We start from the raw sequence: 24,766 nt of genomic DNA on the forward strand, positions 1-24,766 counted from the left end.
GACAGAAATTATATTCTTTATTTGCTATTTTACTTAACTGATATATAACAGAAGTTGGATATGTTGTGATCCATTCAGGATGGCTGACAAATCAACCATAGTTCTAAATGCTTCTGTAAAACAGGAAACCAAGACAAATATAGAGAAAATTCTAGGAAAACTATATGAATATGAAGATTAGACTGAATTTCGCTCCAGAAATTGTTACATAACAGGGGTGGTGGTGGGGGGAAAGTAAAGTCTATACACATGACACAATGTTGTTCCTAATTACTACTTCAGTTCATAATCTTAATATGTGGAATGAATTAATAAGTCTTTTTATAATGTTTCTCCTTTATGTAATTGTTAAATAATAACTGCAGAAGAGGTTGCAGCAATTCTGTGGTATGTCACACTGATCTTTTTTCATTGAATGAAGCCAAATATAGGCAGTGTTTTCAGCTAAGATTTACCTTGTTATCACTTCAGCAAGAATCCTTACCACAGTTGTGCAATCTGAGCAAAGTAATACATTTGGTGATCAGCATATAGGATCATATAAGTTTGTGTCTGTGTTTTTTTTTTGTGGGATAGGTAGAATGATGAACATAATTCTGAGATTTTTTCAGTTTTGGCATAATCAGCCAGAGGCTGGATAGCTTCCTCAAAGCTCACTTTCAGTGTTTTCTGGACAGTTAATATTATGTTAAATAAAGCCTATATCATATGATGCTAAATAGTTTAGCATTGTGGGTCTTAGCACTGAGAGTATGGTAGCTGCAGACAGTCCTGACCAATCAATAACAGTACTTAAAAAACAAGCAAACAAACAAGTAAAATTAAATGTTATTTACTGGAGACAAAAAATAAATTTGCTTACAGTTGCTAAACATCAATTGACTGACTTTCTTTGCAAGTTTTGACAGTAGAATGTCTAACAGAGACTAGATTTAATGAGTCAATGTTCTAATTACTTGGCGAGACAAATATTGTTCACAAGAGAATTGTATAGACTACTTCAGAAGTAGGTTCCTGATTACACCACTTGTTGGTTGACTGCAGCAGGACCATAGTCAATACCTGATATTTAGGCCACATATGCAAGGGGAAGAAAAAAAAATCATAAGCTCACATAAGCTCTTATCTTTTCTACACTCCAGGTAGTTGCAAGGCAGCAAAATAGAAAGATGGTCATTAATGGCTCTACTTAGACCAGAATCAATTTTTTTTTTTTTTTGTATTGTAAACTTCTCTTTGAGTATAGGTGCCGAAATCCTCCCTTGGAAGGGACTTGGGCATTGGTGCTTGGAATTTGTCTTGATAAAATCATATGAGAAAGGAGTAATAACTTGTTTTCTAGAGATGCCTTCACTAACTGTGGCAGAAAACAGATCACTGATTTAAGGAATGTACCAAGCTTTCAGCTAAACATCTGTAAGCTAAATCTCATAGTAAAGTATACAAATAGACAAATATAATAGCAGCTATCCTGCCTAAACTTTCTCCTTTACTCAGGTTAATGATTTGAAGATTGCATTGCCCCCTTGTATTGACTTTGGAAACCCAGAAATTAGCAGCAGCTAAAAGCAACCATTGCTACAGCTGTTGTTGCCTTTATAACCTCAAAATTAAGCACCTACGTTGCTTTAATAGTGCAGCTGAAGCATAAGTCTATTTGAAAATTTCAACTTGTTACAGAATTTAGCCAGTTACTTATGGATTTGTAAGAAGTAATCATGTTCAGGCCCAGTATACTGTTCAGAAATGTGTATTGGCTGCTCTGTGAAGGAGACAGTTTTCACTTGCGCTTTACATAGATCTGGTCTTTGAGTATACTGCTTTTTCCCAATATTCCTCTTATGCATGTAGAATAATTAGTGTACTAAAGGAGGCTGTTTGACAGACAGCTATGTAAAAATATGCTCCTCATCTCTGGTCAAAAAGATGGATTGTTGACAAAGAGGGTACATTATAAATTCATCTGCTTTACTCATCTTTGCCTTGGTTGGCTGAGTTATGTTCTTCTGGTCTATGTATTATAGCACTTTAAACGGGTAATGTTTTCAAAGGTTAGACTAACTATGAATAGAACTGGTCAATGTGGTGTATTTTATGCCATTTTCGTTGTTGTTTGTTTCTTTCCTTCTCTTTCTTCCAATTGCCTTTTATTATGGATAGACCCTTGCAAACAAGGACAATATGTGTACATTTACTAAAAAAATTGATTTTCAGGATCTGTTATTTACATTATTGTTTAGGTGAGTATATAAAATGAGACTCTCCTTAGGCAGTTTTCTGAGATTGCCTTAGACTAGTATGTTGCATTACTTTTAATTCAGGAGTTTTAGATCCACATGCAATAGAAAATGGAATAATCCTAATCTCTCTCTTTGCTTTTCTCCAGGGAGATGAAATGAAGAAAACGGGTATTCAGCCTATTCCTATGATGGACAGAGACAAGAAAGATGAAGTCCCTCAGGGTCAAGTATGAACTCTCTCTGTAAAATCATACATGCTTTATAGTATTAATAAAACATGTATGGAAAAACATTTCATATATTACCATATATTGCATTTGATGCTTAGGGTATGTGAGCTGCTGAATTCCATGCTTTGTATGCAAAATGTTTTTTTTTTTTTTTTTTAAATTATTATTTTTTTATTGTTTTATTTAACAGTGGAAAACTTGTTTTCAAAGACATTACTGAAATGATAGTAAATTTTTTGTTGCGGTCCTGAATTACATACTTATACATGTTACTGTATAACATAGCTCCACTTCCTATAACATGATAAGGCTTCAGGAGTGATTTAGGCACAATACAATACTTCTGCCATGAAAATCATCATGAAATTTCAATGAGAAAAATGAAGTCTGTCTTCTGATTATACCTTAATACTCTTTTTATTCTTGTAATTCCCAATGCAGTGATTTACTTGTTTTCACTCTTACTTCTTTCCCCTTAGTAAAAACTCCATGGAGTGGTAGCAGAACTGTAGTTAAAATACTAGCTTGAAAAGCTTTTGGATACAGTATATTCTTTCTTGTATGGTGTTTGTAAAAGGAGGTAGGATACTTTTTTTTTGTAAAAGGAGGTAAACATTTAGGAACTGCGGTCTCATCCTTACATCAAGTACAATTTTGAAGAAGTATCAAAAAAAAAAAAAAAAATCAGAAAATATGGAGGGTCATGAATACTGACCAAAGATATGAAAAGGCAGATGTTTCTTTTCTGGCATATGGTGAAGTATTCAACACATCATGACATTTTAATGTGCAAATTGGGGCAGGTGAGTGTTGGTATTGGCCAATAGCACGTGTTAATGACTATCAGGGCTTTTTGTCCGGCATCGAGGCCACTCGGGGGAGCCGCCGGGACCCGGCTGTCCTCGCGAGGGAGGCTGACGAGGCGAGGGCGGAGCCAGCAACGTCAGTGGCGGGCTATTTAAATCAGGCGTTGCCACCGTTTTAGAGCCATTTGCTGAGGCGATCGGCTCCGGGGCAGACGTGTTCTGCAGCGGAGCAGGGGACCGAGGCGGGCAGGGCTTTTTGTCCGGCATCGAGGCCACTCGGGGGAGCCGCCGGGACCCGGCTGTCCTCGCGAGGGAGGCTGACGAGGCGAGGGCGGAGCCAGCAGCGCCCCCTCTCAGGCTGTTAAAAGCTGCCCCTAGGGAGCGCGAGCGACCAGGAGCGCGGCGAACAGGACGGGCAAACAGGGCGTGGCACGTCGAAGGGCGTGGCAGTTTGCGCGGCAGTTCGCGCGGGCAGGGCGAGCGGGGGGCTCATCGTCGCTCTTTTGCAGCTGCCTCTCCCTTCGGTGCTTGTAACCTGCTTGCGTAGAACCTGACCATGGTATCGACCAGGCAGAAAACCGTGGCCTCCGCATCTCGTGAGGCATGTCCAGCCACGGTCGCCAGTGTGGCTACTCAGACGGAGGGCTCGGGGAAACACGCAGCCGTCCAGGTCCTGGGCTGCAGAGTGTGCCCCAGCCTTCTGTCGGTCTCCGACAGCAGTAGTGGGTATGCCTGTGGGAGGTGTGCCCAGGTTGAAGAACTGCTCGGCCAGGTAGCGGAGCTCCGGGAGGAGGTGAACAGGCTCAGGAGCATCAGGGAATCAGAGAGGGAAATTGACTGGTGGAGGTGCGCTCTACCCTCTCTGAGGCAGGCTCACGAGACTGCCACGGCACAGGCGTCTCCTGATACGCAGAAGACGGAGGTTCACTCCTCCAGCCAGGCAGCGGGAGGAGACCTAGATCAAGGGGGGGAATGGAGGCAGGTGCCTATTCGGGGTGGTAGGCGAGCCCTCTCTCTGCCCACCTCACCTTCTCATCTACCCTTAAATAATCGATATGAAGGACTAGAGCAAGACAATCTAAATGACAAAGTAGACAAACACCCGTCCCAGTTGGAGGGGGCGCCTAAGACAAGGCGACCTACACGTCGCATTGCCACATCATCCTTCAAAAAAGAAAGAAGGGCTATTGTTATGGGGGGCTCCCTCCTGAAAGGGACAGAGGGACCGATATGCCGACCAGACCCAACCCGCAGAGAAGTCTGTTGCCTCCCTGGGGCTCGGGTGAGAGACTTTGCCAAGAAAGTCAAGCGCCTGGTACGGCCCACTGACTACTACCCGCTACTGGTCTTTCAGGCTGGTAGCGATGAAGTAGCAACGAGAAGTCCGAAGGCGATCCAAAGAGACTTTAGGGATTTGGGGCGACTACTTAGAGGATCAGGGGCGCAGGTGGTGTTTGCCTCTGTCCTTCCGATAGGGGGGATCGAAGCTGAAAGACGTACTGTTCGCATAAACTCGTGGCTTCGAGACTGGTGTGACCGGCAGAATTTTGGTTTCTTTGATCATGGGAAGGTCTATGCTACACCGGGCCTGATGGCACCGGATGGGATGCGCCTCTCTCGGAGAGGGGTAAGGATCTTAGGTCAGGAGTTGGCAGGGCTGATAGATAGGGCTTTAAACTAGAGTCGAAGGGGGAAGGGGCTAAAACCAGGTGAGCCGGTGAAGACCTAAGGGATGGTACGCTAGAATCAGAGGGGCTGTGTGCCAGTGGGGTCCTTTGGTCAGATCCACAAGGTGCTGAGTGTAAGGAGACGCACCTGAAGTGCTTTTACACAAATGCACGCAGTATGAGGAATAAAATAGATGAGCTAGAAGTCCTGGCCCAGTCCCGCAACTACGACATCATCGGCATAAGCGAAACCTGGTGGGATGAGTCCTGTGACTGGGGTGTTGCGATAGATGGTTACAGGCTCTTCAGGAGGGACAGGCAGGGTAGGCGAGGTGGTGGGGTGGCGATGTATGTGAAGCAGGGGCTGGACTGTGTGGAACTTCAGGTCGGCGATGGCAAAGTTGAGAGCCTCTGGGTAAGGATCAAGGGACGAACGAATAAAGGGGATGTCGTTGTGGGAGTCTATTACAGACCGCCTGGCCAGGATGATAGCGCCGATAAATTATTCTTTACAGAACTAAGAGAGGCCTCGAGATTAACTCCCCTTGTCCTTATGGGGGACTTCAACTTGTCGGACGTTAACTGGGAGTGCCACATGGCTGACACGAGCAAGTCCAGGAGGTTCATGAAGCACCTAGATGATAACTTCTTGGTACAGGTGCTAACGGAGCCAACTAGGAAAGGTGCCCTCCTAGACCTGTTGCTAGAAAACAGAGAGGGTCTGGTGGGAGATGTGGTGATTGGTGGCCGCCTCGGTCATAGCGACCATGAAGTGGTTGAGTTCAAAATTTATGGTGACAGAAGGAAAAGTGCCACCAAAACCTCATCCCTAGATATGGGGAAAGCGGACTTCAGGCTGCTCAGGGAACTAGTCAGTAAGGTCCCCTGGGAAACTGCACTTGAAGGCCTCGATGTCCACCAGTGCTGGTCACTCTTTAAGCGATGCCTCCTAGAAGCACAAGATAAGGCAATTCCAAAATATCGCAAGTCAGGCAGGCGGGGCAGGAGGCCGGCGTGGCTGACCAGGAATGTTCTAATGGAGATTAGGCGGAAACAGAGAGTGTTTCGCTACTGGAAGGAGGGCCAGGCGTCATGGAAAGAATACAGGGATGCTGTTCGTGTTTGTAGGGAGAAAGTTCGAGTGGCCAAAGCACAGCTAGAGTTGAAGCTGGCTGTGTCTGTGAGAGAAAATAAAAAGGGTTTTTTTAGATATGTAAATGGAAAAAGGAGAACTAAAGAAAACATAGGGCCGCTCCTTGATAGGGAAGGTCTCCTCACAGACGATGACGTAGGCAAAGCAGAGACGCTTAACGCCTTCTTTGCCTCTGTCTTCAATGCCGATGATGGGCTTCGGGACCCAGGGTGCCCTGAGCTGGAGGACCGGGACGGTGGGGATGACAAACTCCCAACCGACCCTGAACGTGTGCGGGATTTGCTACTCCACCTGGATCCCTACAAGTCCATGGGTCCGGATGGGATTCATCCCCGGGTGCTGAAAGAGCTGGCGGATGTCATCGCGGAACCTCTCTCAATTATTTTTCAACGATCCTGGGAATTTGGAGAGGTCCCAGTAGACTGGAAGCTGGCAAATGTTGTGCCAATTTTCAAGAAGGGTCAGAAAGAAGACCCTAGCAATTACAGGCCTGTCAGTCTCACGTCAGTGCCTGGTAAAATCATGGAGAAGTTGGTTCTCGGACTCATTGAGGCGCACCTGGGGGACAAAGCAGTCATTGGTCCCAGCCAGCATGGGTTTGTGAAGGGTAGGTCGTGCCTAACTAACCTGATTTCCTTTTATGATAAGATCACCCGTATGGTGGACCAAGGGAAACCAGCTGATGTGATTTTTTTGGACTTCAGCAAGGCTTTTGACACGGTTTCCCATAGGATCCTACTGGACAAAATGTCCACCATACAGCTAAATAAAAACATCATACGATGGGTGAGCAATTGGCTAACGGGCAGGGCCCAAAGGGTTATGGTAAATGGAGCTGCGTCAGGCTGGCGGGCGGTCACCAGTGGGGTCCCTCAAGGCTCCATTTTAGGGCCGGTACTTTTCAATATTTTTATAAATGATCTGGATGTAGGAATAGAGGGTATTTTGAGCAAGTTTGCTGATGACACCAAACTTGGAGGAGTTGTGGACTCAAATGAGGGCGTAAAGGCCTAAAAAAATGCAGAGGGATCTGGACAGGTTGGAGAGCTGGGCGATCACCAACCGCATGAAGTTCAATAAGAGCAAGTGCTGGGTCCTGCACCTGGGACGGGGAAACCCTGGCTGCATGTACAGACTGAGCGATGAGACGCTGGAGAGCAGCCTAGAAGAGAGGGATCTGGGGGTCGTGGTAGACAGCAAGTTGAATATGAGCCAGCAGTGTGCCCTGGCAGCCAGGAGGGCCAATCGTATCCTGGGGTGCATCAAGAACGGCATCGCTAGTAGGTCAAGGGAGGTGATTGTCCCGCTCTACTCTGCGCTGGTGCGGCCTCACCTCGAGTACTGTGTGCAGTTCTGGGCACCACAGTATAAAAAGGACATGAAACTGTTGGAAAGTGTCCAGAGGAGGGCTACGAAGATGGTGAAAGGCCTGGAGGGGAAGACGTACGAGGAACGGCTGAGGTCACTGGGCCTGTTCAGCCTGGAGAAGAGGAGGCTGAGGGGAGACCTCATCGCAGTCTACAACTTCCTCGTAAGGGGTTGTCAAGAGGCAGGAGACCTTTTCTCCATTAACACTAGTGACAGGACCCGCGGGAACGGGGTTAAGCTGAGGCAGGGGAAATTTAGGCTGGACGTCAGGAGGGGGTTCTTCACAGAGAGGGTGGTTGCACACTGGAACAGGCTCCCCAGGGAAGTGGTCACTGCACCGAGCCTGTCTGAATTTAAGAAGAGATTGGACTGTGAACTTAGGCACATGGTCTGAACTTTTGGGTAGACCTGTGCGGTGTCGAGAGTTGGACTTGATGATCCTTAAGGGTCCCTTCCAACTCAGGATATTCTATGATTCTATGATTCTATGATTCTATGATCTGCAAGACAAATGAGCAACAAATCATAGAATCCTACCTGGAATGGTTTTTAGTTGGAAGGGACCTCAAAGATCAAAGTTCCAACCCCTTCTGCCGTAGGCCAGGATGCCACCCACTAGATTAGGTTGCTCAGGGCCTCATCTACCTTGGCCTTGAACACCTCCAGGGATGGGGAATCCACAACCTCTCTGGGCAAATTGCTCCAGTGCCTTACCTCCCTCTTAGTGAAGAATTTCCTCATGACATCTAATCTAAATCTTCCTTCTTTTAGTTTAAAACCATTCCCCCTTGTTCTGTCAATATCTGATTGAGTAAAGACTCTTTCTCCATCTTTTTTATAAGTCCCCTATAAGCTCTGAAAGGTCGCAATGGGGTCACCCTGGAGCCCTCTCTTCTGTAGGCTGAACAGCCCCAGCTCTCTCAGCCTTTCTTTGTAGGAGAGATGCTCCAGCCCTCATCTTTGTGGCTCTCCTGTGGATCTGCTCTAACAGCTCCACATCCTTGTGGTGGGGGCTCCATACCTGGACAGAGTACTCCAAGTGGAGTCTCACAAGGGCAGAGATGAGGGGGACAATCACCTCCCTTGACCTGCTGGCCACACTTCTTCTGATGCAGCCCAGGAGGCAGTTGGCCTTCGGGCTGCAAGTGTGCACTGCTGGCTCATGTTGAGCTTTTCGTCTACCAGAATGCCCATGTCCTTCTCTGCAGGGCTGTTCTCAGTGAGTTCTTCTCTCAGTCTGAACTCCTCTCTGGGATTTCCCCGGCCCACGTGCATCACTTTGTGCTTTGACTTGTTGAACCTCACTAGGTTAATGCGATCCCACTTCTCTGGCTTGTCCAAGTCCCTTTGGATTGCATACCTTCCTTCTATTTATCTACTACACCACTCAGCTTGGTGTCACCTGCAAACTTGCTGAGGGTGCACTCGATCCCACTATCAGTGGGATCAGTAGGACTAAATGAGATTTCTGGAAAGGATGTGAAGTTTCTTTCTCAAGTATTTTTAATATCTGTCAAAATGGTTGTTGAAAAAATCTATAAAGGCATCAATTACATGGTGATATGTGATAAGATAACACAGGAGATTAGTTGCCAATGACCAAGCTCAGACGCTGGTGATCACCAGCAGTTGCCTGTGCTACCCTTTGCAAGTTCTGGGACCTTCCTGAGACACTGTGTACAGGATCAGTATCATATAATGTATAAGTCTTAGGAAAATTTTAAGGAATACTTAAAACGATGTTAGTAAAGTCATGGAGGACAACTCAAGGAAAAAGCAGTTTGTCCCTGCAGCAGGACAGAGATCTTCACAGACCTCTGTGTGAATACACTCTTGTGTAATCAGAGGCCTCTACATTTTGATTCCTGTTTATTTTTATTAATTTATTTATTTATTTTTATTTTTTCTTTGAGATTTCATAAAGGAGGGATGGGGCATGAATGATTTGCAGTGAGCTATAGAAGTACCATGAAAGTCACTGTTCCTTTCTTTTTTTTTTTTCTTTTTTTTTTTTTTTTTTTTTTTCTACTGGTAACTCTTCCTAAAGCTACAGTAACATCAAATTCTGAGAAGTCAATGACATCTTTTCAACTCAGTGATTGCTAGAAGTTTAAAGTTAGCTAAAAGTTTTCACTGTTTTACAAATTTAACTATTGCTTTCACTTGCTCCTGGCCAAAGTACTCAGGTACAGATTTTCAAATATTAGTGATTTTAGGCCAATACTTCTTCATTATTATTTTGGATAACTACAGACATTGCTTTTTGACATTTCTTTAAAAATAAACAAAAGGAATATGAGAGGAGTTTATTGAGGATAAGCAATAAGTAGTATATTTTTAAGAGCCTAAATTGTCTGTTTCTCAAAGGGTTTGTGTATTGATTTTCCTGAGCACAAATATGTAGCAAAATGTGCAGCAATTATTGCTTTTTTTCTGCTTTTCCTAGTGAAAATAGGTATTTTATAAACATAAATTCAAGAAGAAAAGGTCTTTGAGTAAGCTGTTTTGGGCAAACAATAAAGCTAGCTCTTCTTTGTGTGAACAAAGAAAAGCAAATGGTCTGTTGTCTATTTATATACATACATATAAGATTTTATTTACTTTTAGTGGCCTCTGAGACTGTAATTGTCAATGGCTATCACAAAGCATTTCATGAACTGTGAAGGGAACAATAATTTTAAAATAAAATAGAAACAACAAACTATCAAAAATGCTGTAGATCAATTACTTGTTAAGCAAGACTATGGAAATTTTTATATTCTGAAAAATAACCCTGTATGCTATCTGATATTTTAGCATAAAATCTATTACTCTTATTATAGTAAGGAATTGGCAGTAATTTATTGAATTCATGTGTCAAGTGTAAGTCTAGTAGGAGAAGAAACATTTTTCTGTACTTAGTTTATTTTTCCACACACTGTATTATTTATCTTTGAACATCTTGAAAAGTACATGGTATTACAGTACATATAGTACTTACTCTTCTGGGTGTTTATGAAAGAATTGTTAATGGAATTGAAAGTACAGGTCTGAGAAATAAACTTTTTTTTCTCTTTTAAAAAGAATCTTCATAGGTTCTTTTACATTGTGCTCTGTTCTGTGCTTCTTAATAGTAAAATAGTAAACTATTAAGCAAAATAAAGAGGTTAAAAGTCAACTTCAGAGTGTAGTTGCTCCTGCTATATCTCACAACAATGCTACAGCAAAACGTGAGATTTAGGACATACATAGTTCTGTGAAAGTAACCATTCTTATATTTCTGCAGAGACAGAAGAATTTAATGGAGCATTATCATCCATTTCCTTGGGCTCTAACAGAAAGTATTAATGAGTTCAGAATCCCATATTTTTATGTGGATTTTAATTAAAGCATTTCAACTTTATTTAAATGACAATGATGTTTAGGAAATGAGGATTTGTATAAACATGCAATTAGAAAAAATAATTATGCCTCAAAAGCTCATCTTTAATGAGAATAGTTCTGTGTTTGGCTCTTTCACTGGTTGAAAGATACTCATCTAAGTGGTTGGATCAGTTGCCCTTTGCACTTGTAGGGTTCCCTGAGTTTGTTGTCTTCCTACTGTGGAGCCTGTGCTGAGGATTTGTTCCTTACTCAGTAAGGATTCCCTCACCCTCTTTTCTGCTCCTTCCTTGAGAATTTAATCAGTGTTTCAGATTACACCAAGATTGCACACTTGAAGGATGTTTTCTGCTTTAGCTTCCATTGGACCTGTAAATGTCTCATTTTCAGGGCCTAAAAATTTTGGAACCTGTGAGGCAAGTAGAAATGACAAAACAATGTAGAGACCTGAAAACTTTAGATAAGCAAGTCAAAGCAACCTGAGTAATGAAGGAGTGAGAAATGGCTCACAAGATCCAACCATTTGCAACTTAATTCAGAAATATAGTTTTCAGGTTGAAAATGAGAAGTTTTATGCAAAAATAAATAAATAAATAAAATAAATAAAATGTCAGGAGTGATTTCTTATTTGAAATGCTTGTCTGAACAGTAAAGATCCAGCTCTTAAAGCTATAAATATATTTAATACACACAATAGAATAGACTGTAGCAGTTTGTTTCAGAAACAAAAGATATTTTCTAGTTCTTCCTTCTTATGCATCTTAGGATATACATATGCTGCCTCTCCTGCAGTGACTTCAATGGATTACTTATTCCCAAATGAACTTCAGGCTTTCTCTCTGGCCAGGGCAACATAAAACTCAGTCTAGAATTATGTATTCAGGCAATCTAATCCTTTTACCAAAGCATTTGTGTGAGTTATGAACATTTAAAAACATTAGAAATCTAAACTCTTGCAAAGAGACATTTTTAATAAGCTTGTCTTTATTCAGAAGCTAAATCCATATTTAATATTTAAATTTAAATATTAAATTTCCAATAAAATAGAAACCCTCCAGAAAAAAAAGGGGGGGGGAGGAATGAAAACAATGCAGTATGCAAAATAGAAATTTATTTATTTATTTTAAACGATGAACAGACATGACTTCTGTGTTGTGTGTGCTTTGCCTTATGTTCTTCTGCATTTGGTTTGTATTGGTTACACCATAAGTACTATAACACAGACTGCTGGGTTCTTAGGCCTTTTTAGGTCTTCTTAGGTCTTTTTAGGTCAGAGAAATGTCTTTTTTTTTTTTTTTTTTTTTTAAGTACAAAAGGGACTTATTTACATAGCGACATAAGAGGAATCTCTCTATTGATGGAAGTGAGGAAAAGAGTTGCTCATTGATTTTGGAATAAGGGCCAATGTTTACACTATTAACAAGAGTTTTTTTTTTTTTTTTTTTTTTTAATCAAATACTTTGGTTTCAGTACACATGGTATTTCAGTAAGACATGTTTAAAAATTCTCCCGAAGAAAGGGATCATAGTGGACTACAGTGACTGTCATGAGAGTCTGGGGTAAATGAATGATGTTATAACGAATCTGAATTCAAACTTCCATCCTTGGTTATATATAAGTAGCATTTTCTAAAAATTCCCATGTGTCATGGTAGATCACCTGTAACATGGTAGCTGTCATAAGGCTCTCAGCCTATGTGAATCTGATATCACTGAAAATGTGTTTGTTCTCTGGACAGATTTATAAGGTAATGGTAAAAAAATATCTCTCCACTATGTACATGAAAAGAAAACAGAAACTTTATGAAGGTTTGAAGCGTGTAGCATTTCAAGTAAATTGAGCTGTGGAATACATACATCAGTAAAGTCCAGAGCTCAACCATATTTTGGAAATGCTGCACAAATTTCCTGCTTTCAAATATTTTTTTTCCATCATGAGAATAGTATCTATAAAAATGACTCTGCCATCCACACCTATTTTCTGCCACTATTGCTACCAAAAAGCCAGAAAGATACTGAGCAAATCAATTAAATCAATAGAATTGCAAAAGGTCTTGTAGATAGCAGGTCTGTTATCTGAAGCAGCCACCAGAATCATTAGAGAGAGGCAAGAAAACAACTTGCAGTCGTCAAGCACTTCACTGTTAATGTTCATTCTAAGTCTTTAGATATTAAGATGAGATGCAGAAGTATGAAGTCCTAAAATAAGCAGTAATTAAATAGGTAGTCAACAGCTTTACTCTAGTTGGCTGTTAATTTTTAGTATTTTAATTTGGTAACAATTAACTATTCTTGTTTTTATTGCTGTTTTTCATAGATTGGGTTCTACAATGCTGTAGCCATCCCATGTTACACGACGCTTGCACAAATCTTTCCACCAACTGGGCCACTACTCCGAGCATGCAGGTGAGTAAATGTGCAAGTTTTTGCATAGTAGGTAGCTTGGTTAAAGAAAAAACAAACATGCTTGGCTAGTTTGTCTGGAAAAACAAACCTTTAATTTGAGAATTTGCATGCAGATAAAGGGGGATATATATCTCATATTAATCTATGCAGAAACCCAGAGGCAATAACTACTGGCTGGGACTATCCAATGCAGATCTACAGACACAGTTGATTAAAACGTGTTTGATGCCAAAAGTACTCAGAGAGAAACAATTTCAGTGATTATGTATCTGTATCTATGTTGCTTCAGTGCAATTTCACTGTGTCCTTTTTACTTCAACATAGTTCTCACAACTAAAATTGGCAGAAAACAAGAATTCTGTTTCATTAAAAAAAAAAAAAAAATTTTTTTATGTGGCTTTATTCATGTCAGAACATTTCTGGGAAAAAAAAAAAAAAAAAAAAAAAAGAAAAAAACATACCAACTTAGACTGGTTGGTAATTTGGAGCATAAGGGCAGTACCACTGGGATATGGAAAGGCAAACGCAACTTTCTTTCTAAGCAGTAAGGATGTAGCTTGGGATCTTCTGGAGGAGAGGAAAGTGTCCTTCACCAATTGACTGCTTCTATCCTGGAATGATGGTGAATCTGTTTATAGGTAGTTCAGTCTCATAATTATATCCTGGACTTCAGCAATCTTCACTGACAAAACGTGTGTTGAAATCAACATGCTCCACAGAAATATTTCAGTTTCAGGTTAATCAGTATTCTCTAAGGAAAGCAGTTGGTTGGTAAATTGACAGCATTCCTTAGTCACATCCAAGAAGTTAAGTTTCTCAATGTTCTTAAAAGCATCTCTCTCATAAACTTTTTTTCTGTTGTGGTCCTAGCTTGCATTGGGCTTTTTCTTTGTCACTTTCCTGACCTTGTGTGATATGTGAAGTAACAAAAGAATGCTCACTGTATACAAAACATGGTGAAATTTTGGATTTATTAGTTTCTGGATAATACTGGAATGCAAACCACTGCCTCATGCACACGTGAACTTGCAGTTTGTCTTCTTTCCAATCTAATCTGTTCTCATTTCCCTCCTGCCTGCTTCTAAACAAAGAAAACTTTCCATCCTTCTCAAAATCTTTTTTTCAAATCCTAAGAAATCCAACCTGTCCTCATCTTCTGCATATCAAGGTGAGGCTGTCAGTAACCTTTTTTGGTTATCCCAGGTGCTGTTTACACCAGGTGGTCTTACTATGTTTTTACATGTCCTACCATGTTTTTATTATTACACTGATTTTTGTTTTTCAGTGAAGTTTTGTTGTATTTCCTTCAAATTTGGAGACCTTCAGTCTTGTTTCCAGATGTGAGATATTTAAGTCACAGTTAAAATGTTTGGGAAACTTTAAAAAGCTTCCATCATTTTTGTTCATTTGGTCCTCTGGGTGTCAGTTGAAATTCAACCCCTGTCATGTATTTGCAGAGTTAGTGTTTCACTAAGATTTCAAGTAGACAAGAGGCTTTTAGAGTGGGCCTCATTAAAGTCAACCATCACAAAATTTAACATAGTGGTTAGCAAAATAATTTCATTTCCAGCCAGATACTATTTCATATAGCTATGAGAAAATTATGTAGATCTGTACAGAGGGGCAAATGACTATGTTATGAAAAATGGTGAGTATCTAGGAATAATTAATTGTCACTTGTCTCTAAGTTCCCCCTACTGGTCATGGCTTTGCAACCCCTAGATGGATAGGGAGGAAATACTTCATTGGATTAGAGAGTACACCTCTGTAGTTATTGCATTAGTGCCTCTACAACTGGAATTTTGTTTAGTGTATGTGCTTTTAGAAGAGTAGATAAAGATGCTAGCAAATACAAGAAGATTGAGAAAGGACCCGAAGAATGGGTTTAGTCACTTGATAGCAAGAGACTAAAAAATTTGAGAGAATGACAAAGGCTGTCTCCATGGGAAATTTTCTGATTAGACAAAGCTTATTAATTTAGCAGGTAATGTGTTTGGAAGCTGAAGCCTCAACATTCAAACTGTATAGTGAATGCCTTTTTTTTTTTTTTTTTTTTTTAATATTTGGAATAACATCAGTTGAAGATCATAAACCAAATTATGGTATACTTTTTAAAGATGCTGGGTAAGAGGGATACACAAGTGATGTACAGTTACTGTGATAAAAATGCTGAGGCCTGTCTTTTCCAGTCAGGGTAGACAATACTTATAGTAGTGTCTTCTGTCCTTAAAAGTTATGAAAGTAACAATGTACAGAAAATAATAGGCAGTAATTTGTTGTCTTAAATCGAGTATTGTGGAAGTATTCATAAGTGCATATTTTAGTAGTTCCTTGAATTGTAATACAGCATTAAACTCTTTAGTTTCAAAATGCTGCAAAGTGTGTTTCTATCAAAGTCCAAATTTTGTTTTGGAATTCAGAGTTACAATACAGGGTAGGAATGTGTACTCCCTGAGCCACATTGACCTAATATATACTTGTTGATAGTTTGATTATAGATAATTGAATCATGTGTTCTCTGACAAATGAAGAAGAGTTGCTTTCAGTGTGAAATCAGAGAACATGAAGTAAACTATAGAACTACTTGTAATCCTTTCAATCTTTACAAGGTCGTGACTCATCCAACTACTTAACTGAGAGGTAGTCTCAGATCTTGGAAGTTTTCTAACTGCTGGATTTGTAATCTTTATTTGAAGGAATGTTGCTTCGGCTGTATGGATAGCTTAGAACTAAATGGTCACTTATTTAGTCCATATAACTGGAATACAGATTCTGTGTTGCATAACCATGTTTTCAATCAGAACCAGTTTCATACTGTTTCCATGGACTAAACAGCATCAAGTATAATGCAAAGCATTAGAAATTCAGGGATGCTTACCATGAGTGTTTTCACTTGCTTGTTTCTACTCAGGCTAATGAATATTATCAAACTGCTTAACATGTATGTGAATTTTGATTTTATTTTTTAATTACATACTTGTCAACATCTGGGTATAATCTTACTCCTAAAGTCTATATCTATATGTTTCTAACATTCCGCCTTCTACTGGAAGGTGCCCATGACAGTGGGGGTTGGAAATAAATGGTATTTAAGGTCCCTCCCAACTCAAATTATTCTATAATTATACAAAAAATATCTCGCAGAGCTTTTATTATTAATGAAGAAAACCCAGTGGTGAATGTAAAGAAAGTTCTGTTACTAGCACAGTCAAATGAGAGGTCTTAAAAATGGGTTTGTAGGTACTGTAGAAACATTTCTGTAAGCCTGCCAGTATCTTTGCTAAGTAGTAAGCATTGCTATTCATCTTGATGAGAACTGAGGCTGAGAAGCTAGGCTGAGTGGTTAGGTTGGCACAGCATCACCTCAAGGATCAAGGTTTTTGGAAGACCCATATCTTTTGATTTCTAGCCACATAGACTTACTTTCAAAAGTGGATTGTAATACTTGATGGTCCATCTTTCAGTTCTCAGCTGAATGGATGTAAATTTGAATTTTAGTGTATCAAGCATCCACATACACTTATTTTCTAGATGGAAAGTGTATCATATTTCTGAAACTTAAGCAGTAACATGTTTTCAATAGTAAGTTTCTCCACAAAAGATATGATGTCTGTAGCAATATCAACCAGTCTCCTGGTATATATTATGTGAATGTTTTCTGTTCTAGAAATTGCAGTTATTGCTTTGAACTTATATATGATACAGATATTTCTGAAAGCTACAATGACATCATCTCTGGACTGCGAAGAGCTCTGTACAGACCCAGCTTTCCACCCTGATCTTGTGCTTTCCTTAATTTAGATTGCAGTGATGCAGAACTGGTGCATGGATGTATAGATGGAGTTTAAGATTTCCATAAGACTAAAGAGCTTTCTGAAAATTTATACCACAGCTTAACGTCTTCTGATTAACAGTTTGGTAGCTTTAGAACTCAATTGCTCTGACTTGAAATTACCCTCTGCAGGCCCTCCTTAAGTGATCTGTTTGTGGGGATTGAGGAGAAAATGTTGAGAGTTCAGATTTGGAGATGCAGACTAAAAATTCAAGAACACAGATATGACTTCAACTCCTTAATTACTAAAATGTGTGCTCCTGCCGGGTTTAGGTTACTCCAGAATGTTTCAAATAGCTGATTTTGCACTATAGGTTTTTTTTGAGTAGCAAATGTTATTCACTGTCATAAGAGGAACACAACTTCATTCCTGTTTGGTATTGCCTCAGCTGCTGACTGGACCGATTTTGATATCATCCCTTCACGAGCATTGCTTGTTCTTGGAACACAGTGTTTAAACTGCTGCGTCCTTGAATCGTTTGGAATGCAGACACCAGCTGCAAATAATAGCAACAGAAGCAGCCAATGCAGCATTTCAGCATCAAGGTTTTTATTTTGAGAGACTCCTAGCATTTATTCTAGACATTTGGGAGCCAGGGCTTCAATGGGAGTACAAAGGCAAATGAATCGTATTATCCACACCTTTAAATAAGTAAATAAAAAAAGGTAAATTAAAAAAAAAAAAAAAAAGTCACCAATTTCCCTGAAGTAAGGTAGTATCTAAGAATCTAGAAAGTTGTCTGATCTGATAATTTATTCTACATTTTAAAATACTGTGTCGTCTATAATATATTTATCTTCTTATTGAAAATATTTCTTAGTATGTTATGTATTCTTTGTGGATCAAAACTATCAGCCACCTGTGTTACAGTTTCCAGAATAATTCATATGAGTGTTTTGTAGCCTATGTACTCACTAGGCCTACCAAAGTGACAAATCTGTAGCAGTATATTTATTTTGAGTATGAGGCAAAGTGATTTTTTTTTTCCTTTAATTCTGACCAAATATTTTAAAACATTTTTCCATGTGCCTTCTTCAGGTGTCTGAATTGTTGCTGAAGTACATACAATTTACAATTTTTTTTTGGCTGCAATTCTCCTCATTACTTTCCAGTTTTGGGAAAGGGAGCTAGGAATACTGATGGTTCAGTTTTTGTAATCCTTGGTACTTGGTTGTATTAGCTGACATTCAGTGCCTTTTTAATGCTGGATATGTGTCTTCATTTTGGCCTGGAGCACTACAAGACCAGGTTTCCATCTCCCTGCAGAAATGGTGTAGCTGTTCCTCTAGAGGGCACCAGTTTTCTTTGGTAGATTTCATCAGATCCTTCCTTTCCCAACACCAGACAGTGCAACATTTTCTCTTCTTACCTGTTCGCTGTGATTCCAGCTCATTATTTGCTATGTTTTATTAACTGTTTCAGCAGAACTATGACATAAAAATCAGAAGAGTTCTGCCACATATAATCAGACATAATAACAATAACATGACACACAACATGTAGGACCTTCATAGGTTTACCATTCTGTTTGTTTATTAAAGATGTTTAAGGGCCATCTGAGCTTGCTCGTTATCTCTGCATTTGAAAACTGAATGTCAGATTTGGACCAGAGGTTGCAAAGTATGGTCCACTATTGGGTATCATCAACATTGACTTATAAGTCACTGGAATTATATTAGTGCACACCAAGTAAGATTATGGGTCCGTACTCCCTCTGGATCATTAGAACACTACCAGCTTAATTTCTCAATATTTTATGGCTTGCAAACTAAAATTTGGTCTTGGGGGTTGGCCAGGCTGTGAGACACTAAAAAAATAAATGACAAAATAAAAAACAATAAAAAAAAAATCTGTCTCTCTGTCTCAGAAAATGGAAACGGGTACTCTTGTTATGGAAGACTGATACTATAATCACCACATTAGTAATTGAAAGTTAACACTATGATGTTGTCTTGCAACATATTATATACTGTCAGGCAGCCCTTGTGAAAAAGTTTCAGAAAACCTAATTTGATTCTGTGGTTTCAGATGAGGGAAGTTTCCTGGCAAGGATACTAATCTCTGTGATGCTTTTAAAAAGGGCCAGAGCAAGTTGTTGTAAAATCCCTGATGTCTGAAGTGAGGAGGGCTGTTTGTCTGCAGACTGCTGTTTCAGAGTCTCTGCAGACATGGTTCCAACTGGGTTTTCTCTGTACCTGTGAGGGCTCCAAATCTGTAATGGAAGCACATACTAGCCTCTAGCTCCAGGGCTCAGTCTGAGGGAAGGGTGCCATAGGTTTATACATAGTCAACTAGCCACACAGAATTATAAAATGGGATAACTGAAGGCAAAGGGTGAAAGAATATAATGAAGATAAAAGCGTGATGACATACTGGCACTTACATACAGCATAAAGCCACACCTCGAGGTATAATACAGCAGACAATACTATTAGGAAGAAATCCCGGTAAGCTTATGAACAGTGCTTTACCTCTTTGACTCTTTTGCATCTCCAGGGACAATCTCAACCAATGGGAAAAAGTAACAAGAGGTGAGGAAGCCTCTATATGGATTCCCTCCCAGTCCATCACTCCTGGGACTTCAGATTCGCTTCCTGTGAAGATTGATGACTGAACGGCAGCAACAGATTGCTTTAACCCTAAAAGTATCCCTTCTTGCTTTGGGGGTTGTTTTTTTGTTTGCTTTGTTTTTATTTGACAATGGAAAAAGAAAAGCTACAAAATGCTAACTAAGAAGCAGATCTGCCAATGAAGGTAACACCCATGGAGTTGCCTCAGTTAAACAACCCTGGCAGCCAATCTCCTGACCTACACCAGTGACACAATGTGAACAGAGGGAAAACGACAACCCAGATTTTTTGGAATCAGCTATCAAAAGAAAACTTAAGACTTGTGAATATAAAAGACTGGCCTTATCTCATGGGCTACATTGCTGAGGCCTTAATTTAAAACTGATGGGGAAAAAAAAATCTTAGGGGGTACTTCTAAATTGTATCTTTCTAGTAAGGGTTTCAATGGTACTTTTATTATACTGTACTGTGGCTGGCTTTAACACCAGTGTCACTTGGGAGTTCTTGGCTATAAATAGAACAATATATCCATTGCTATTGTGAATGTTTATGTGTGATCTACTTGTAATCAGTTTGAACTCCAGCAGAATCCTTGGAGACTATAATTCATGCTTAGGTTACGGTGAATTCTCTTGCTGCAAACAAAAGAAAGCCAACATTCAGGTTAAAGGTTTACAGTACTTCATTAAGCATCATGATGCAAACTGTCACTCACAAGGCAAATGTTGAAAGAGCTAGTGATGATGCTTTGTTCTTCAGAATGATTTATCAACCTAGATAACTCCTCCCTTTAAACACTGGAAGTGCTGGATGTTTATCTCCAATAAGGAGAGATGTAGGCATAGTTTCAGGTTGGAGTTTTTGTATCCATAGTGACAGAAGCATCAGATTAAAATTTAAATGTGACAGCAAAGATTTCCTTGCCTAGCTCACAAATACCTAAAGTCATCATGTTTACTTCTACCTGCTGAGTTGTATTCTAAAAGGTATTAGAGACATACCTGAAGTATGCTATCTGCTGGGAACAAAAGCCCTGTCAGAAAAGTCAGGTCTCATAAGAGAAATTGTGGTACCATCACAATAAATCAAAAATGTTTTTGTATAGACTAGCTTTTGTGTTGCACAGTAACACTGCATGTCTTCTTCTACTCTTTATCCCCATCCCAAAATAGTGAAATTAGGAAATTTCTCCCTTTTTGTTTGCTTTTTTCCTTAGTTCAGCAAAATTTCCAGACTTAGTACTGCCTTTCTCAAAGGAAGAACAGCTGACAGAAGAAAAGTACTCTAAAATATTGTGTTTACAGTTCTGTGCTACAGTTAGGCTTCAGCCTTACAAACTTATGCACAGACTTTAAGACCTTTCGTTTAATGCCACTCTTTTGAATTTAGTGCAATTTTACAAAATATGTTTCAAGAACTCTTAATTTGCCTTCATCTTTCTCTTAAAAATAATGAGAAAAAACTCTTCATATTGATCCACACAGTAAGTGAAAACACAGTCTTTGTATACCTTTCACAGTCTTTGTAAACCTTTCACATACAGCCTATACTGCATTATGTGCTTTTTCACAGATAATACATTGTTGTAGTGGCTCTATGATAACATGGCCATTTGTGTAACTGCAACTAATAACAGTAGCAACTTAAAGACAGGATGCAAGTTCTTTTTTTCTTTCTCACACCTGTTGCTCTAATATTGCTCTAATAAGCATGTCATCTTCTGTGTTTTATTTAAATGACATTTAAATTACTCTTGAATTTTGCCTTCTGTTATGGTCGAGCACATACCAGTATGTGTACATGTGTACAGTATGTGATGCATAATCACATAATGTATAAATGCACCTAAGCCTTTGCTGTACATAGATATCCCAGAGGTTGAGAATTCAATATGAAATTATCTTATTTGTATAATACAGGTTACCTAGCAGAAAGCCCCATAATTTTTTTCAGGTGCTTTGCTAATTCTAAGTGCAGAAATTCATTTCTAACCACAGTAAATTATTTAATCATTTTGGATTAAAAAAATAAAAAATAAAACAGGAAACACCAAAGTAGAATGAATAGTATCTCATGCTGTCTTCTGCTTTATTACTTAGTAGTTCTGCTTTAATGAAATCATGCAGTTGCAGACTTTCATCTGCTGAGTACTTGATACACAATCAATCATTCTTAATTCACATGGAAATTTATCTAAATCTATGGTGACCACAAAAATATTCTCTGAAATTCAGATATGCCACCAACTGAACTGAACATTTTTCCTTCATGGGTTAAGTATATTTGCTGTTCTTCTTAGAATGATGATCTTACAAGCTTTGCAAAAATATTCCTTATCACACTGTCTGTGTTAAGCAAAGTTATAATTCATCTTCTAGTCATTGCTGGTAAAGACAACTTGGCTAGTTCTGTTACTTACTATTCAGAATATTTGACATATCACATGGTATGTTTTGTTTTGAAGTTTATAAGTACCGATATGGAACATAGTTCCCTAACAAATTCATTGAATTGAACATAAGTTGTTCTATTAATGTCCCAAGTCAATCAGATGTTTTTTTGTTTGTTTGTTTGTTTGTTTTTTTCTAATGTGGAACTATCTGAAATATTTAAAATACATGTTTATTATAGTATAAGATCCACTAAAACTAAAAACTTCTGTTACGGTGGTTGTGAATTGGTCTATGAAAGGAGAAAAAATCATGACAAAACATTACTTTTTGTCTGTAGCTATAATAAAATTAGCAATAGTGTGCTACATTTTTTAAGCAAATTTAGTCTCAGCATTTAAAGAGTACAGATTCAGATGTAACTTTCTGTAGAAAACAAACAAACAAACAAACAAAAAGTAAAATCAGTACTCCCAAAGTCAAACCCACCAAAAATTGAAACTTTGAAGTTGCATTTGAATTTCACAACTCAAGTACATATTGAGATTTAATTGTTCAAAAGTGTGGACTTGAACTCACAAATCTGCTCATTAAGTTAAACTGCCAAAAGCCATTTTTATCCTGCTAAAACCTGATGTACAAGATCAATAAGAACATATATATAAAAAATATAATAAAAAATAACAACCAAAAAAACCACATTTTTTTCCTAGAAGTGTTAGAATTTGTATTCCCAGAACAGCATTATTTTTGTTAGTGATTTCAATGGATTTTTGCTTCTAAGCCCAGGAGAAGTAAAAGGACTACCTGAAGCCATATCTGAGTATTTCTAATATATTGTGAAATTATGCCTAAAAATACACACTAAGTGAGAAAAATAGTTCACGTAGCATGATATTCATCTGATATGTCGCATATTTTATTACAGCAATGTCAGAAGTTCCATTGTTATAATTAATCTATGAATATTGAAATACAGTACAGCATCTTGCTGTAATGGTTCAGCTCATGGCAATACTTTTTTAAAATAAGTGCTATATTTTTAGTAAGTTATTCCATTAGAGAAATGCAATAGTGTTTTTAGTAGGAGTATATGCTAAAATATATTTACACTGGAGGAGACATGCAGTGTGGAATTCATCCTTTTGTGTGGCACAGACTTCTTTCATGTGTTTAAACTTTAAACAGTGTGATCAGTTTGCTGTGACTGCATTTAGACCGTTTAGTGTTAAAATCGTAGGGATTGCAAATAGAACTATTCACGTTAAAAATAGAGATTGTTAGATGCTCAAAACAATTATGACCCTCTTGAAATAATGCATTTGCCTCGAACACTGTGATACAGGAACAGTTCTGTGAAGTGGTACAATTCATTTGTTCATTCTAAACACAGAAGAGACTTTCTGCACACTACTACAAGGAAGTTCATGTTCAAACTTTAGGTTATATATCCCAATCTAGCAAAGGCACATTACAACACTTATTTTCCTTTCTGACCAAAAACTGTGCTCGATTGTAATACGGGTGTATACTCTGTCAAAACAAAAACAAAACAAAACAAAACAAAAAACAAAAGGAAAACAAAACAACAACAACAAAAAACACAACCTAAAACTATGGACTGCTTTCTAGGGTAGGTCAAACTGATTTGTAGAGTAGATTCATATATATTCAAAATTCAGGTTGGGCTGTTATGTGAATAAGAAAGAACTTCAAGGTAACATTCAACTTTACTACATTTAGTGAGCTGAAAGATTTGTTTTATATATATATATATTTACACACATATATATATATATGATACATATAAACTATCTTTGTAAAAATAAAACAAAAAATATGCAAGTGCAATAATTTAAAGAGGTCTTAACTTTGCATTTATAAATTATAAATACTGTACATGGTGTGTAATTTTTTTCATGTATTCATTTGCAGTCTTTGTATTTAAAAACAAACCTAAACCTTTACTATTACGTTTGTACAATAGAACAGTAAGCATTTATTATGATATAGTTACGTTGTAAATAAATTCACAAACCAAACAGCCAGTACATATGCATATATGGGTGTCCTATTGTGAAACCTGTTTTTGCTTTTACTGCTGGCTTTAGCACAGCAAGACTACTTCTGTGGATATGTAATTATACATATAAATATATGTATGATACATAAAATATATTTAGAAATGTTCATAATTTTAATGGATATATCTATACATATTCTTTGGTGTGAATATTACTGAATACAGAGTTTTTTTAATATTATTTTTCATGTTTATTTTTGCTATTATTGGGAGTGGAAGTGAGGGATGTGAAGTGTGTGTGTGTATGTGTGTGCACCCACATGTGCACACCTGTATGTGCTCATATACCATGAGTAAACCACAAGAGAAATGGAATCAAAACATAATGGAGTCCCATAATTTATGTTTGCCAACATAAACTTTTTTCTTTTTTTTTTTTTTTATGTAATCAATTCTTGTGAGTTTATATTGTCACAAACTGCAAAGGGATCCACTTTCCCATTTGCTCTCCATCTGCCAGAGAGCTTACCTCGTTGTTGATGTAATTTCACATAGATCCTTGCTTTGGCACTGCCAAATGGGCATGTAGCTAATGTAGAATAATTTATTACCTTTTGGGGAATTATGCAGATACTCAGATGCTGAATGTACAAAAATAATTCTGCACACAAATTTTAATGCTTGCTACCCAAAAAGGATATAGGGCTTTGACAATGGTCAA

General features: G+C 38.6%; 1 protein-coding gene across 1 annotated transcript in view; it reads left to right on the forward strand.

Moving 5' to 3' along the window:
• Nucleotides 1-23,817, forward strand: part of PDE10A (phosphodiesterase 10A) — a 119,595-nt gene extending 95,778 nt beyond the window's left edge. The window contains exons 20-22 of the mRNA XM_032184611.1: nucleotides 2,387-2,467; nucleotides 13,141-13,229; nucleotides 19,559-23,817. Coding sequence (XP_032040502.1) covers nucleotides 2,387-2,467; nucleotides 13,141-13,229; nucleotides 19,559-19,676 — 288 coding nt within the window. The 3' untranslated portion in view covers nucleotides 19,677-23,817. The remainder of the gene's footprint in view (nucleotides 1-2,386; nucleotides 2,468-13,140; nucleotides 13,230-19,558) is intronic.
• Nucleotides 23,818-24,766: the final 949 nt, after the last annotated feature.

The sequence above is a fragment of the Aythya fuligula genome, chromosome 3 (genome assembly GCF_009819795.1).
Source record: "Aythya fuligula isolate bAytFul2 chromosome 3, bAytFul2.pri, whole genome shotgun sequence".
Taxonomy (NCBI): Eukaryota; Metazoa; Chordata; class Aves; order Anseriformes; family Anatidae; genus Aythya; species Aythya fuligula.